This window comes from Monodelphis domestica, chromosome 3 (assembly GCF_027887165.1).
Source record: "Monodelphis domestica isolate mMonDom1 chromosome 3, mMonDom1.pri, whole genome shotgun sequence".
Classification (NCBI taxonomy): Eukaryota; Metazoa; Chordata; class Mammalia; order Didelphimorphia; family Didelphidae; genus Monodelphis; species Monodelphis domestica.
This window is the reverse complement of record NC_077229.1, coordinates 13,656,816-13,669,269: the sequence shown is the minus strand read 5'-3', so window position 1 is coordinate 13,669,269 and position 12,454 is coordinate 13,656,816. Positions and strand designations below refer to the sequence as shown.

General features: G+C 60.3%; 2 protein-coding genes across 18 annotated transcripts in view; one reads left to right on the top strand and one right to left on the bottom strand.

Annotated features, from left to right (window-relative positions):
- Nucleotides 1-1,745: 1,745 nt before the first annotated feature.
- Nucleotides 1,746-8,963, top strand: LOC100025547 (coiled-coil domain-containing protein 74A). 2 transcript variants are annotated; one of them, XM_007490796.3, is made up of 8 exons: nt 1,756-2,853; nt 3,237-3,281; nt 4,323-4,379; nt 4,981-5,095; nt 7,684-7,870; nt 7,959-8,038; nt 8,313-8,369; nt 8,579-8,963. In XM_007490796.3, the coding sequence occupies exons 1-8, from the start codon at nt 2,217-2,219 to the stop codon at nt 8,715-8,717; spliced, it is 1,317 nt and encodes a 438-aa protein (XP_007490858.1). In that variant the 5' UTR covers nt 1,756-2,216; the 3' UTR covers nt 8,718-8,963. The 2 variants fall into 2 exon arrangements, with proteins under 2 accessions (XP_007490859.1, XP_007490858.1); XM_007490797.3 differs by lacking the exons at nt 8,313-8,369; nt 8,579-8,963 and adding an exon at nt 7,099-7,246 and having other exon boundaries at nt 1,746-2,853; nt 7,959-8,039.
- Nucleotides 8,964-10,737: 1,774 nt separating this feature from the next.
- MED15 (mediator complex subunit 15) overlaps nt 10,738-12,454 on the bottom strand; it is a 100,266-nt gene continuing 98,549 nt past the window's right edge. For all 16 annotated transcript variants that reach the window (XM_056821324.1, XM_056821332.1, XM_056821317.1 and 13 more), the window contains 4 exons: nt 12,135-12,295; nt 11,883-12,049; nt 11,614-11,712; nt 10,738-11,508 (listed from right to left, as the gene is read on the bottom strand). In XM_056821324.1, the coding sequence (XP_056677302.1) occupies nt 11,372-11,508; nt 11,614-11,712; nt 11,883-12,049; nt 12,135-12,295 (564 nt within the window). In that variant the 3' untranslated portion in view covers nt 10,738-11,371. The remainder of the gene's footprint in view (nt 11,509-11,613; nt 11,713-11,882; nt 12,050-12,134; nt 12,296-12,454) is intronic.

The following is a 12,454-nucleotide window of genomic DNA, read 5'->3' as shown; positions in this document are numbered from 1 at the left end:
CCACCCCTGCTTTGATACCTTTGACCCATAACATTCTGGGAAATGGAGTCTCTCCCTCCCCTTCCTTGGGGGGGTTTAGATGGGGCAGGAAATGCAAAACTAAAAAAGGAGGAAAGATGACTACACCTCTCTGCTGATAGTAGCATGGTATAGTAAGCCAGAAATATTAGGAGTGGAAAGGGGAGCAGGGTCAGCCAGGTGGCTTAGTGGATTGAGAGCCAGGCCCAGAGATGGGAGGTTCTGGGTTCAGATTTGGCCTTAAGACACTTCCTGGCTCTGTGACCCTGGGCAAGCACTTAACCCTCCCTTGCCTAGCCCTTACCACTCCTGCTCTACAACCAATTGACTTGACGGAAGGTAAGAATGAAAAAAAAAAGGCAGAAGAGGCCCTAATAGATCTTTTAGTTCACTTCTCATTTTACAAATAAGAAATTGAGGTCCACAGGAGTTAATGGCATTCCCAATTTATTCTCAGTGAGGAAATAAGCTTGTCATTCTCCTCTTCCCCCCAAGTAGTCAACATAAAATTCAGATTTACACATTGGAATTCAGCCTCCTTTCAGAAGTCTGGTCATCAGCCAGTGCTAGCTTAGTGAAGGCAGGGCAGAGCTAGGAGAACAGATGACCGGAGCCAGGTGCTCCCAAAGAGTGAGTTCACCAAACAAAACCAAAGTGGGAGAAAGAAAGGAACACATACAGGCTTACAAAAAAAGAACAGCATTCTCCAATCAATGAATGGCCAAAGGCCCATAGGCAGTTTTCACATGAAGAAATCAAAACTATCAATAAGCACATGAAAGTGTTCTAAATCCCCCCTGATTAGAGAAATGCGAATCAAAACAACTCAGGCATCACCTCACCCCTAGCAGATTGGCCAATATGGCACCAAAGGAAAGTGATAAATGTTGGAGGGGATGTGGCAAAATTGGGACACTGATGCATTGCTGGTGGACTTGTGAATTGATCCAACCATTCTGGAAGACAATTTGGAACTAAGCCCAAAGGGCTTTAAGTGGCTGCCTGACCTTCGATCCAGCCATACCACTGCTAGTTTGTGTTACAAAGAAATAATAAGGAAAAAGACTTTACAAATTATTCATAGCTGCAAATCTTTGTGGTGGCAAAAAAAATTGGAAAACTAGGGGCTGCCCTTCAATTGGGGAATGGCTGAACACATTGTGGTATATGTTGGTGATGGAATACTATTGTGTCCAAAGTAATGATGAACTGGATTCAAAGTAATGTGAACTGGGACGACCTCCAGGAATGGATGCAGAGTGAAAGGAGCAGCACCAGGCAGACCTCGTACAGGACAATTTTGAGGGACTTATGAGAAAGAACGCTGTCCACGTTCAGAGGAAGAACTGTGGGAGCAGAAACACAAGAAAAACCTAGGATCGATCACGTGGTTCCATGGGGATATGATTGGGGGAATAACCCGTAAATAGGTTTTGAATAATGATACCCGAATCAGTGGGACTGCTTGTCAGCTCCGGGAGGGGGAGGGAAGGGGGGAACCATGAATCACGTAACCATGGAAAATATTCTAAATAAAGTAATAAAAATAAAAGACATCCGCCATGAACAAAGAAAAAGGAAGGGCAGAAATTAATACATTAAACGGGCGGGGAAGACGATGAGATCTGTAGAAGGAAGCAGGGCCAACCAAAGAGCCTCTAGAGCACTCGACCAGCCCCGGAACTTCCAAAGTGGTTTGGAAGCTTAGAACATCCTGAAAGGAGTCGTTGCCGGGACTACAGTCAAGTCTCTGCGGGCTCTAGGCTTTCCTCCACGCAGCTGTCAAGGGGGCTTTCTAAGCGGCCGGCCGAAGAAATGGCGCTGGTGGCTGGATGGATGAATGGATGGACGGAGCGAGAGTGGACGGAGAGACGAAGGATAGAAAGACCTTAGGAAGAATGGACTTATAGACGGACTGACGGACTTGAGGGAAGAGGGAGAGCGCTATGGTGAGCCCACTTAAAGCAGCCCTCTGCGCGCGAGCGGTGGAGGAAGTCAGCCAATGGGGTGAGGCTCGGGCCTTGGACACGCCTCTCTCCGTTTCCGTCAGGAAGACTTTCTAGCTGCACACATTCACGGAGACCGTCCAGTCTCCAACCAACTCTCACGCCCCCAGAAATTCAGCCAATGGAGGCTCAGATCTTTTTCTATCGCCCCGCCCATTCTCTGGAAGATCAGCCAATCGAAGCTAGCAGCCAATGAGAGTCGGGCGCGCGGTCGGGGGAAGAGTGGCCGCTCGGCGTGCGGTAACCATGGTAACGCGGCAGAGCCAGTCGAGGAGCCGGCGGCGGGGTCGGCAGCGCCAGAGAAACCGGTCTGGGGTCGCGGTCCGAGGGCCAGGGACTTGCGTGCAGCGGCCCGGGGCGGTCGCGGTCGCGGTCGCGGCGGTGCGGAGCGGGGCGGTCGGCTGGGCCGGGGGCGAGGCTCGCAGGCGGCCCGCATGTGAGGGCCCGGGACCCGGCGGCGCCGCCATGAGCTGCCCCGGGATGGCGGGCGGGTTCGGCCCGCAAACCTCGAACCCGGCCTCGGCAGCGAGCCTGGGCCGCCTGCGGGCCCCGACGTTGCCGCAGCCGCAGCCGCAGCCGCAGCCGCAGCCTCAGCCTCAGCCGCAGCCGCAGCCTCAGTCGCAGCCACAGCCGCAACAGCCGCCTAGCCCCGGGCCGGTCCTGGGTATCGGCCCCGCTCCCGTGGTGACTGCGCCGCCGGCCGGGGCGCCCGCGCTGCAGAAGCGCGTGGTGGACCTGGAGAAGAGCCTGCAGTTCGTGCAGCAGCAGCACGCCGACACCCTGCTGAGTCTGCACGCCGAGGTGGAGCGGCTGCGCAGGGACAACCGCGGTGAGGGGCCGGCGGCGGCGGGGGCAGCGCGGGGTTCTCCAGAGAGCCGCCCGGGGATGGGGGGAGTGGGAGCCCGGCCTTCCCGGGCCACACTGCCTGCAGGGGTCCCGGCCAGGGCAGCCACGGAGCTCTGCGTCCCAGGGCCTTCCCGATGGCCCCAGCACCGCGCTCACAGCAGCCGCTTTTACAGCTGAGAAAAGCGAGGTTTCAGGCGCTGGAGCGGAGCTGGGAAGGGGAGGCCGCTGCCGCTGCCTGGGACCACAGTTCTGGCTGGTGCACGATCCAATGGCCTGGCCTGCTCTGGGCCCTTTGAAGGCTGCGGGGGGATTCCGGCCGGGAAGTTGGGGGGCCAGAAAGACACCCCAATCTCTGCTTGATTTCAGATCTTCACTATAAACTCATAATGAATCAGAAGCTGCAGCGGAAAGGTAGGCGGCCCCAGCCCTCCCGCAGGTGACTGGATCTCCCCCTCCCCCACGCCGCCCCCACCCCACCCCACCCCCACCTCACCCCGGCCTCGTGCTGTGGGGGAGGCGCTCCGTGGGGAAACCTGCGACTTCCTGAAGGGAGGGCCGAGCCAGGCACTGCGCATCATCCCCCCATTTCATAGCTGAGGCAGGCGGGCAGAGGTGAAGGGACCGCCCGGGTTCCATTTGAACTGACTCGAGGCCTGGCACTCTCCACTGACCTGCAGGCTCCTTAGCATGGCCCGGCGGCCTCCCCTCCCTCCAGGTCACTGGCCCCGTCACTCGGTTTGACCTGGTAACCCCTGGAGTTGGGGTCGTGCTTCGTGTTCTGGCGGCAGGGCCGGCCTGGGGCGGGCAGGAAGACCAGGTGTTCTCCATGGACCCTGGGAGAAAAGGGCTGTGATTGCCATGACAAGCCCTGTTTATTACGGGAGGGGAAACTGAGGCAGAGCTCGAGCCACTTAGCCAGAGTTAAAGAAAGGGTCCCAGGCTGGATTTGGCCTCGGGTCCATCTGACAGCGGGAGAGTCCTTCGAGGGCTCAGTCCAGCGCACTAAGGGCTAAGCCTGGGTGTCCCGAGTCGAATGGGCTTGTGGAATAACGACTGGGTGGGATGGTTGGGTCTCTGGGGAGAGGTCTGGGGGCCTGTCCCGAGGCCCCGAGTGCTGGCAGGTCAGTCTCGGCGCCCCAGAGCAAAGCCCTGAAAAGTCAGAGCCGGGGGGTGCCGGGCTTGACGGGACAGAAGCGGAGGCTAGGACGGAGTGGCTCGGGCATCCCGGGGCCTCGAGGGACCCCCGGGAGGGGGAAGGGGCCAGAGAGCATGATGGGTGCCAGGCACTGGCTGAAAGCCCAGCAGAGGGGCTTCTCCATTTTACATGTGAGGAAACTGAGTCAGAGTGGCCAAGGTCGGGGTCACACGGTGACTCCAGGCCCAGGCTCCCTCCAGGGGCTGCCAGCCTGCCCGCCGCACACGGGGCACTGACTCCCGGATGTCTTCCTGTAGGTATGACTTCTTCCAATTCCCATTTTCCCAAGTCCAGCTCGGGCACGGTGCTGGCAGGTGAGAGTCAAAGCAAAGCGGGGGGCGGTGGCGGGGGGCCGGTGGGAGCCCCTCCCAGGGAAGGGTCATGGACACCCCTGTAGGCCTGGTGGCAGCTGTGGGCCCGGATGTGAAGCTCGCTGTTTCTGGGGCAGCGAGGGGGGGGCCGGAAGGGCCTGAGAGATTAGGCGGGGCTCCTGCCATCCCGAGAAGGGCAGGCAGGGAAGGAGAAGCCGGTGTTGGAAGTCAGACCCGGCAGGGCCCCTCCTGGAAGCTCTGTTGGGGCAGTACGAGATGTTCGCTTGTGCTCTTAGACTCAGTACCCTGTGTGGATTCCAAGGCAGAGTAGTGGGAAGGGTGAGGCAGCAGTTAAGTGACTTGGCCAGGGTCACCCAGCTGCTCTGAGGTCAGATTTGAACCCACCTCTGGCCCCGGGGCTCTGTCCATTGAGCCAGCCATCTGCCCCCAAGACCTGAGGGCCCAGAAGGGCAGGCGCAGGCCCTCGTGGTCCCCGGGATTCCGGAAGGGGGTTCCCAGCCCTGGTTGGGTCTGAGGGTCGTCCTCGGCGGTCAGGCTTCGCTGCCCCCCAGCCCTTGATCTCTTGCTCCCTGTCTGGCTGCAGGTGGCTCCGTGTCCAGAGTGAAGCACTCGCTTTGCTGCCCAAAGAGACAGGAATTGGGGGAGCCCAGAGAAGAGGAGCGAGGCCCCGGCATGAGGATGGAGAAAGGCCTGGCTGGGTAGGAAGGGGCTGCCTGGAGAGGGCTGGGGCCGCGGGTCAGACCTTTTCTGAGCAGCGCCTGCTCTTCTGGCCCTTGGACAGGCCACTGAGCCCCGTGGACGGCTCGGAGACTTGCCCGCCGTCCAGTGAGTGGGTGTCTCCGGCCTGGGGTCACGGCGCACAGGATCGGGAAGCCCCCGGCACCGAGGGGAGCATCACAGCCCGAGATCGACCTGGGTGCTGCTGGCTCCGGCCGGGTGTTGTTGCCTGCCGCGCCGCGGCCTCCTTTTCTGTGACCAGACCCAGACTCGGCGGCCTCCTCTGCTCCACTGCTTTGTGGATGCTCCTGAATGGCTCAATTCTTGATGCAGCCGGGGCTCCCCCCAGCCCTTCCTTCCTCCCTTCTAGGTGGGTCGCTGGCTCGTTGCCATCAGAGCATCCGTTTTCCTCCCTTCTTGGTACTTGGACATTTGCCCTTCTCTAGTCCGCCCCGGGCATCTCACTCATGTCTGTGATCCTTCGGATGTCACCGAGCGTGACTGACTGACCAGGGACGCCGCCGATGGGGGCTCTGGTGGGGTGTCTGCAGGTTCTTTGGAGACTGAACCCATCGGGCCGGCCAGGCCCTCTCCCATCCTCCCTTCCTCCCGGCTGGCCGTCGGGCTTTGCCATTTACAGCTCCGAGGACTCGAGAGGTTCAGCCCAGGCGAGGGCCGTGAGCCTACCTTCACCCCCTTTCCCAGGACAGCTCAAACCAGCCAGACCCTCATCCAGAGCCCTTTGGGCGCCTCTGCTGCCTGGCTCCGGCCGGCCTTTTGCCCTCCTGAGCCACCTGAGCTGCTGTTTCTCTGCATTTCTCCTCTCTTCTGGCTGACAAGGGCCCCGGCGCATCCACCTCTTCAGGGCACTTAACGATTCTGGTTTTCCTCCTTCCTCCGGCTGATCCTCGAGTTTGTCCCCCCAGAGGCTTTGGCCCGAGATCCTGCCTCTGCCCCAACCGCTGGAAGCCTCTGACCAGGGAGCATGTCCGACCCTCGGCCTGCTCTCCCTGTCCGTTTGCCCTCATCCTGGAGGCAAGGCACAAAGTGAAGAGCTGCTTTCCTTGTGGCAGGGGAGCCGGCGCAAATGGTGGGCTGGCCAACCAGGTGGGCCCCTTCCATCGGCTCTTCTTCTGGGTGGGCTGATGGCGGACTTCTCCTTCGCTTCTGCGGATCGCCTCCTGGATGTGGCCCAGGATTGTCCTTCCTAAGAGCCAGGCCAGGCCAGCCCGCTCGCCCCCTTTTGTCCATCCTCGGCCTTGGGACTCGGCCCACCTTGTCTGTTTGCCCCTGGGGGCGCCACCTCGCATCGAACCCAGAGCTGAATTCACTTCAGCCACAGACACTTTGGAGCTCTGGGCCCGCCTGCCTCAGTTTCTTCCATTGTTGAATGGGGAGAATAGGTAGTTGTGAGGAGATAATCCTCAGGAGGTCTCAGACGCTGTCCACCTGGGAGCTCAGTCCTAGTCTGTCTGGCTCGGCCCTGCCTTTCTGTGCCTGTGCGTGGATGGGGGAGGCCCAGCCCTTTCTTGTGGGCTTTCTTCCTGAATTTGCCTTGACATCCATGCTGGAGCGTTGAGGCCCCTCCTCTGGGGTGCACCCTTTCTGGGAAGCACCCCTATATAGGCCCCGGGGGGGGAAGGCTGTCCTGCCCAAGGCCTCGTCCTCCGGTCAGAGCGGCAGCCCTGCCCCATCTTGTTCTTCTTGGAAGGAGGCGCTGCCGCTCTGCTGGTCTTCTCTGTGGGCACACTACAGCCTTTCCTCCCCTTCTCTGATGGGAGCCAGTGGACTCCCCTCCCCCGATGCCGGGATGTGCCCTGAGCACAGCGTGTGGGCAGTGCTGGGATGGCAGGGGGCCTAGCTTCTGGGGCGAGTGTAGAGGTTGGGGCAGGGCCATCGCCCCTCTGCTGGCCGCCCTCGGCTCTCCTGGGTAAGTTCACTTAACCTCTGCCTCGGGGCCCTTCGGCGCCCCATCCCTCTCCAGGCCTCCTTCAAGGGACCAGCAGTCATCAGTTAACACCAATGGCGCCCTGGAGCCGTGCAAAGTGCTAGAAAGAGGCAGCAAACAAGCACGCGCCAACCAGCTCAACACAGGCGAGATGGCCTGCTGGGAAGACTTCCTGGAGGAGGGGGTATTGGACTTACAGGAAGTTGGGGAAGGAGCGAGCGCTTAATTGAGTCAAAGGCTGTAGTGGTGACAGAGTCCTGAGAAAAGACCTCTGGACTTGGCATCTCGGAGGGCATCAGTCACTTTGGGGGGAGCCGGTTCAGAACCCAAATCATAAAGGGCTAAGAAGGCTGTGACGGGAGAGTGGAGGCTCCTCTGGTGGGTGGGTGGGCAGGCGGGCGGCCTTTTCCTGGAGGGTGGCTACAGAGACGGGGCTCTGGAAGTTATAAATAAGGCTTACTGAGCACTTTCTTTGTGCCAGGCACCAGGGGGCCCTTCCTTCAGGGCAGATGCCCGCCACGGGAAGGTCTGGCATGTTCTCATCAAGCCTCTGGCTTTCTTGACTCGCCTGGGCTGTGTGCTGCCCACTGACCCAGCCCCTGTCCGTTGTCCTGATTTCAGAGCAGAAGGGGAAGCCCCGGCCTCCAGGCTGGTCCCCATGATGTCCTGCCAGCCCCAGTTCAAGCACGTCGTGGGGGTCTCCTCGTCTCTGAAGCTGCCCCCTCACATGCGGAAGCTGTCCACCCTCCAGCAGTGTGAGCTGGTCATCCGGCAGCTGTGGAATGCCAACCACCTGCAGGCTCAAGAGGTGAGCCTTGCCGGGCGGGCATCGGGGGCAGCTGGCACAGGCACGACCTCGCCAGGCGGGCTTCAGCCTTTCTGTCCTCATCCTCCAGCTGCAGCACCTGAAATCTGTCCTGGAAGACAGCAGCAGACAGACCGGGGACGGCCTTCCGGGCGGCCAGCCAAATCCCAAGTAAGTGCCAGGAGGCTGGCTGGACGCTCGCTTTCCCTTTGCAGGGCAGGGGGGGGGGGTGGCCCGCGCGTGCTCGGCACCACCTGGGCCAGGGGCCGACAGACTCCTCAGGGCAGGAGGACGGGTGCCATCGGCGTGAGCTTCCGCCCCTGTCTCTGAGGCGCGAAGGTGGCGCCGCTCTCCGTATGAGCCCCCCGTCGGCCTCGACTTTTCCTGGCGGTCGTGGGGCCGCTCGCGAGCCCCAAATCTCAGGACGAACGTTTTCTTCACTCAGGCCTCAGGAGGGCATGCAGTTTCCCAAAGTTGCTGATAAGAACACAGCCAAAAAATGGTATGAGCACGAGGGACCCCGCGGGGGCACCCGCCGTCCCGATCCCTGGGCCGCCCGTGGGAGGCCGGGCCCAGCGGGACCCACCTCTGCTCCTCTCCCCTTCGTGGCCCGATTCCCCGGCTGAGCCCCCAAGGGGCACCCCCAGTGAGCCAGGCGGTCGGCTCGATGCGCCGTCCCAGCTTCCCGCTCCCCTTCTTCCCTCAATGCAGTTTGGTCCTCGCTCCGCTGCCTGGAGCAGAGCGAGCCGTCTTGCCGGCCCTCAAGCAAACCTTGAGAAACAGCTTTGCCGAGAGACAGAAGAAAATGCAGGCCATCCAGAGCCGCCGTCTCCACCGGACGGTCCTGTAACCGGCCCCAGCCTGGTTCTGCCTGGGGGCTGGGGCCGGAGCAGACGGCACACACCCACCCGGGCTTCTCCCCTTGACCTCGGACCCCGAGACACCGGCCGTAACCCTTCTCCGAGCCACTGCCCCGGCCTCTGGGCCCCAGTCTGATGACCACTTTTCTCTCCCAAATACACATTAATACAAAAATGAATTATGAAACTATTTCCCTACCAGCTAGAGATTGTTGAAATAAAGCTACATTCCTTGAGTTGTGGCGATCCTAAGTTTCAGGAGGAGCCTCCACCACCAGCCCAGGCCGGCAGCACTTTGCTGTGGGCGCTTCGGGATTCTGATTCAGAACCGCGCTGTCTCTGGGGGCCCAGGACAGCCCAGGGAGCCCCCGCGGCGGTGGCTGGTGTCCAACAGGAAACGCGACTCCCATCCAGAGACCACCCTCGAGCTTCTGTCGCCCGGCAGTGTGAAGACGGGCCGTGGGGCTCTCTGGCCCGTAGAAAGCCACGAGGGGGCATCCGTGGTCTTGGCCAGAGCACGAGCTCTGCTGGGTTCCGGCGGGCCAGATCGGCTACGGATTTGGCCTGCAACCCAAGTCCGATGAGGGCACAATGCGGTGGGTCTGTGCTGCCGAGCCCTGGCCAGAGGAATGGGTCCGTTTTCCCGTCTCCTGGTTTGTGATTCGAAGTTTGGCTTTAGAGGACAAGCTTGGGGAAGAGCCCTGAGCCCCGCTCACAGAATGATGCCGCTTTGCCAGGCCTGATGGGCAGCACAATGGGCCAGCCTGGGCTGGGGCCCAGATGGCAGGCAGGCCAGGCCCCAGGGGGGTTACTGGTGGTTTTCTGTTGGATAGTGTGAACCGACTATAGACTTATGTACAGGTCCCATCTTCACATGTGCAGCTAGAGGCCTTGGTCCTCCTGGCTGCATAGATGTGCCCCTGACAGAGGGTCTCTGCCTTTTCCCCTTCCTCAAGTGGACGGTATGATGCTGGCAGACAGGCCTGTTGGACAAAGGTCTATGGCTGGACATGCCAGGGTGAGGACGCAGGGCGGGGAGGGGGGGGAAGTACTTGTCCAGAAGACCCCCGTGCAGGGCTCTAGGCCTGGGGAAGCTGAGAAAGGCCTGTTCTGGTTGTGAATTTTAGATTACTCCGCCCTACTTGGTCTAACAAAACAGGAATGTATACACCCCTACTTAAGAATTAAGTATTTAGGAGGATGGCCTATGACAGACATGTGCTAGCAAATGACAAATCAGAAACAACTGGCAGACCCCTGGGCTGTCCTAAGTCAAGCTTAAGCTACCATTGGTACATGTGAGATGCAAGAAAGTGATGTAAAAACCCGTCTATATATTTCACATCACTTCCTCTCTCCGGGCCCTCTTTCTGCGGAGAGGTGGCTCTGGCCGGCAGCGTGTTAAGCATTCTGGCATCTTGGTGTGGCAGGAACTATTTTCTGGTTTGGTGGTGTTTTCCTTGATATACTGGGAGAAGCTGAGTATCCTAGTTCAGGTGAGGCATGTTAGCTGAGCTCTCTTGGAGTTTAGGCCGATTCCTTTCTCCTTTACCTTCCAAACATTATCCTCTTAGAAAGCCTCTAATCTTCAAAGTCCTTGTGGCAGAGGTCTTTGAACTCCCCCTGGCATAGTCCAGGTGGGAGAAATCCTATACCTCTTTTCCTTGATTTCTTTCCCCTATATTGATAAAACCACCATAAATTTCCAAACTGACTTGGGTATTTTATTTGGGATATTCCTTGGCGACCAAATTAATTTAGTTTAGGTCACACCCCTAAAATTATCCTTACACGGGCGAGGGAGGGAAGTCCAAGAGAAGTCGGCCCAGGGGGCTCGAGGCCGAGAGAAAAGCCCAGCAGAGGTGCCCGGACACCAGTCTGGGGGAGGCCCGCAGGGACAAAGCCTGCCAAGCAGGCTCACATGGCTGCATCATGTGAGAGACCAACTGTCCCGGAGCCCTGTGGGGGAGCCACCATTCTGGCACTGACAGATGAGTAAAAGGAACTAAGTGCATGTCAAACACAGGAATAAATTTATTATAATAATCCAAAGAACCACAAATATGTATTAGTGTGTGTACAAAATGTTGCCCTCCCTCCTCTTGGGCAATGTGTCCTCCCCCCCGCCCCAGAGCCCATGCCAGGGACCCGATCGCTCTTCCTGGGCCCAAAGGCCCAGCTCCCCCTTTCCAGGCCTCCTCTTCCCAGCCCCCCACCAACAACCCAAGAGTAGACATGACTGGAACAGAGATGGGCTGAGGAACCTGAATGGGCTCCAGCTGGGCCTTCCAGAGAACCAACAGATGAGAGGCAGCCCCTGTATCTGGGCCAGGACCAGGTAGGGAAGGGGAGGCCAGTGGGGGACGCGGTCGTGGCCTCGGCCAGATTCAGGGGGGCCCCACGCTGGGGCGTGAGCAGAGGGCGCTGCACCGGCCTCAGGACCGGGATCAAGCAGCAGAGGGAGTCGCGTTTCCCCCAAATCTGCCCTCCGAGCCGCCTCCGCGTTCCATAAGCAAAGGGGGGCTGGCGAAGGGGGAAGCCAGGCAGGTCCTGCTCAGGTCACCTGGATTTCTGGCCTGAGCGCGGGGGAGGGCAGCGAAAGCTAAAGGCCAGCTGGGAGACGTGCCACGCGGGCGGGCGGGCACTATGCAGCCGAGAGGCAGGCCTGCCGGATGCTCTGCGCCCACGTGTTGAGGAGGGCTGTGACCGAGTGCTTGTCCGGGAGCTGGAGCAGCTTCGAGGTCATGTACTGGTGCACCGACTGCAGGAACGGGTTGGCTTCTGAAAAGGAGACAGAGGAAGGGCCGTCAGGGGGTGGGGGTGGGGCTCTGCCACCCAGCCCTGCCTCCCCACCCCCACCCCCGCCTCGGGAGCCGCCCCACGCACCATACTGCCAGTGCTTGTCGATCCACAGCGGGCTCTGGGCTGGGTAGTCGGCGGGGACGCTGAGCTCGAGCGGCGGCACGCTGGGCAGGTTCTTGTCATCTAGGGCACAAGACATGGGCTAGTGCCTTCGGCCCGTCTCCGCCTGGCTGCCCCCGCAGTGCCCCCCCAGAGACCCCGCAGGAGGGGTCTCCTGATGGATTTCCGGGGCAGAGTCTCCCGCCTGCTCGGGGGAGGCTCCAGGCAGGGGCGCCAAGGCCCGACGCACTCACCCAGCTTGCAGATGAGGTGGACGGTGCCGTTGTTGCTGCAGTGGGAGGGGTTCAGGTTCACCAAGAACTTGGGGTTCAGCCGGGCCACTTCTCCTTGCAGCACGTTGGGGATCGTCTGCTTCTCATCCTCCTCGTACTTGCGCTTCCGTGGGGAGATGATCGGAGCCCTGTGGAGAGACGCCCATGGCTGGGGGGAGGAGCCCCGTGGCATGGGCACCCGAGCCTCGCCCCGCACCCCGGACCCGCACATACGTGATGGGGGGGCCGTGGATGGCCTCCATGGCTGGCACAAAGGTGCGATACAGGGAATGGTTGAAGACGGGGGAGCGGATGTTGGCAAGGACGGCATCCAGCAGGGGCTGGCACAGGTACTGCTGCTTGGTGGGTGGCACAGGCGGTGGTGGGGGCGTAGGCTGAGGGGGGACAGAGAATGGTCACGAGGTTCTACTGGGCCCAGCGCCTCGCCCTGAGGCTTTGGAGCCACCCTGGGCCCTGCTGGTCCTTCTAAGTCTCCAGAGCACCTCCTCCTGGCCTCCTCTATTTCCCTAAAGAGACGGAGGCCACAGCTCGGC

Coding starts and splice junctions, on each gene's coding strand:
- LOC100025547 (XM_007490796.3), top strand. CDS start 2,217: ATGAGAGTCGGGCGCGCGGTCGGGGGAAGAGTGGCCGCTCGGCGTGCG. Junction 3,282..4,322: donor TCAGAAGCTGCAGCGGAAAG/GTAGGCGGCCCC, acceptor GTCTTCCTGTAG/GTATGACTTCTTCCAATTCC. Junction 8,039..8,312: donor GGCGGCCAGCCAAATCCCAA/GTAAGTGCCAGG, acceptor TTCTTCACTCAG/GCCTCAGGAGGGCATGCAGT.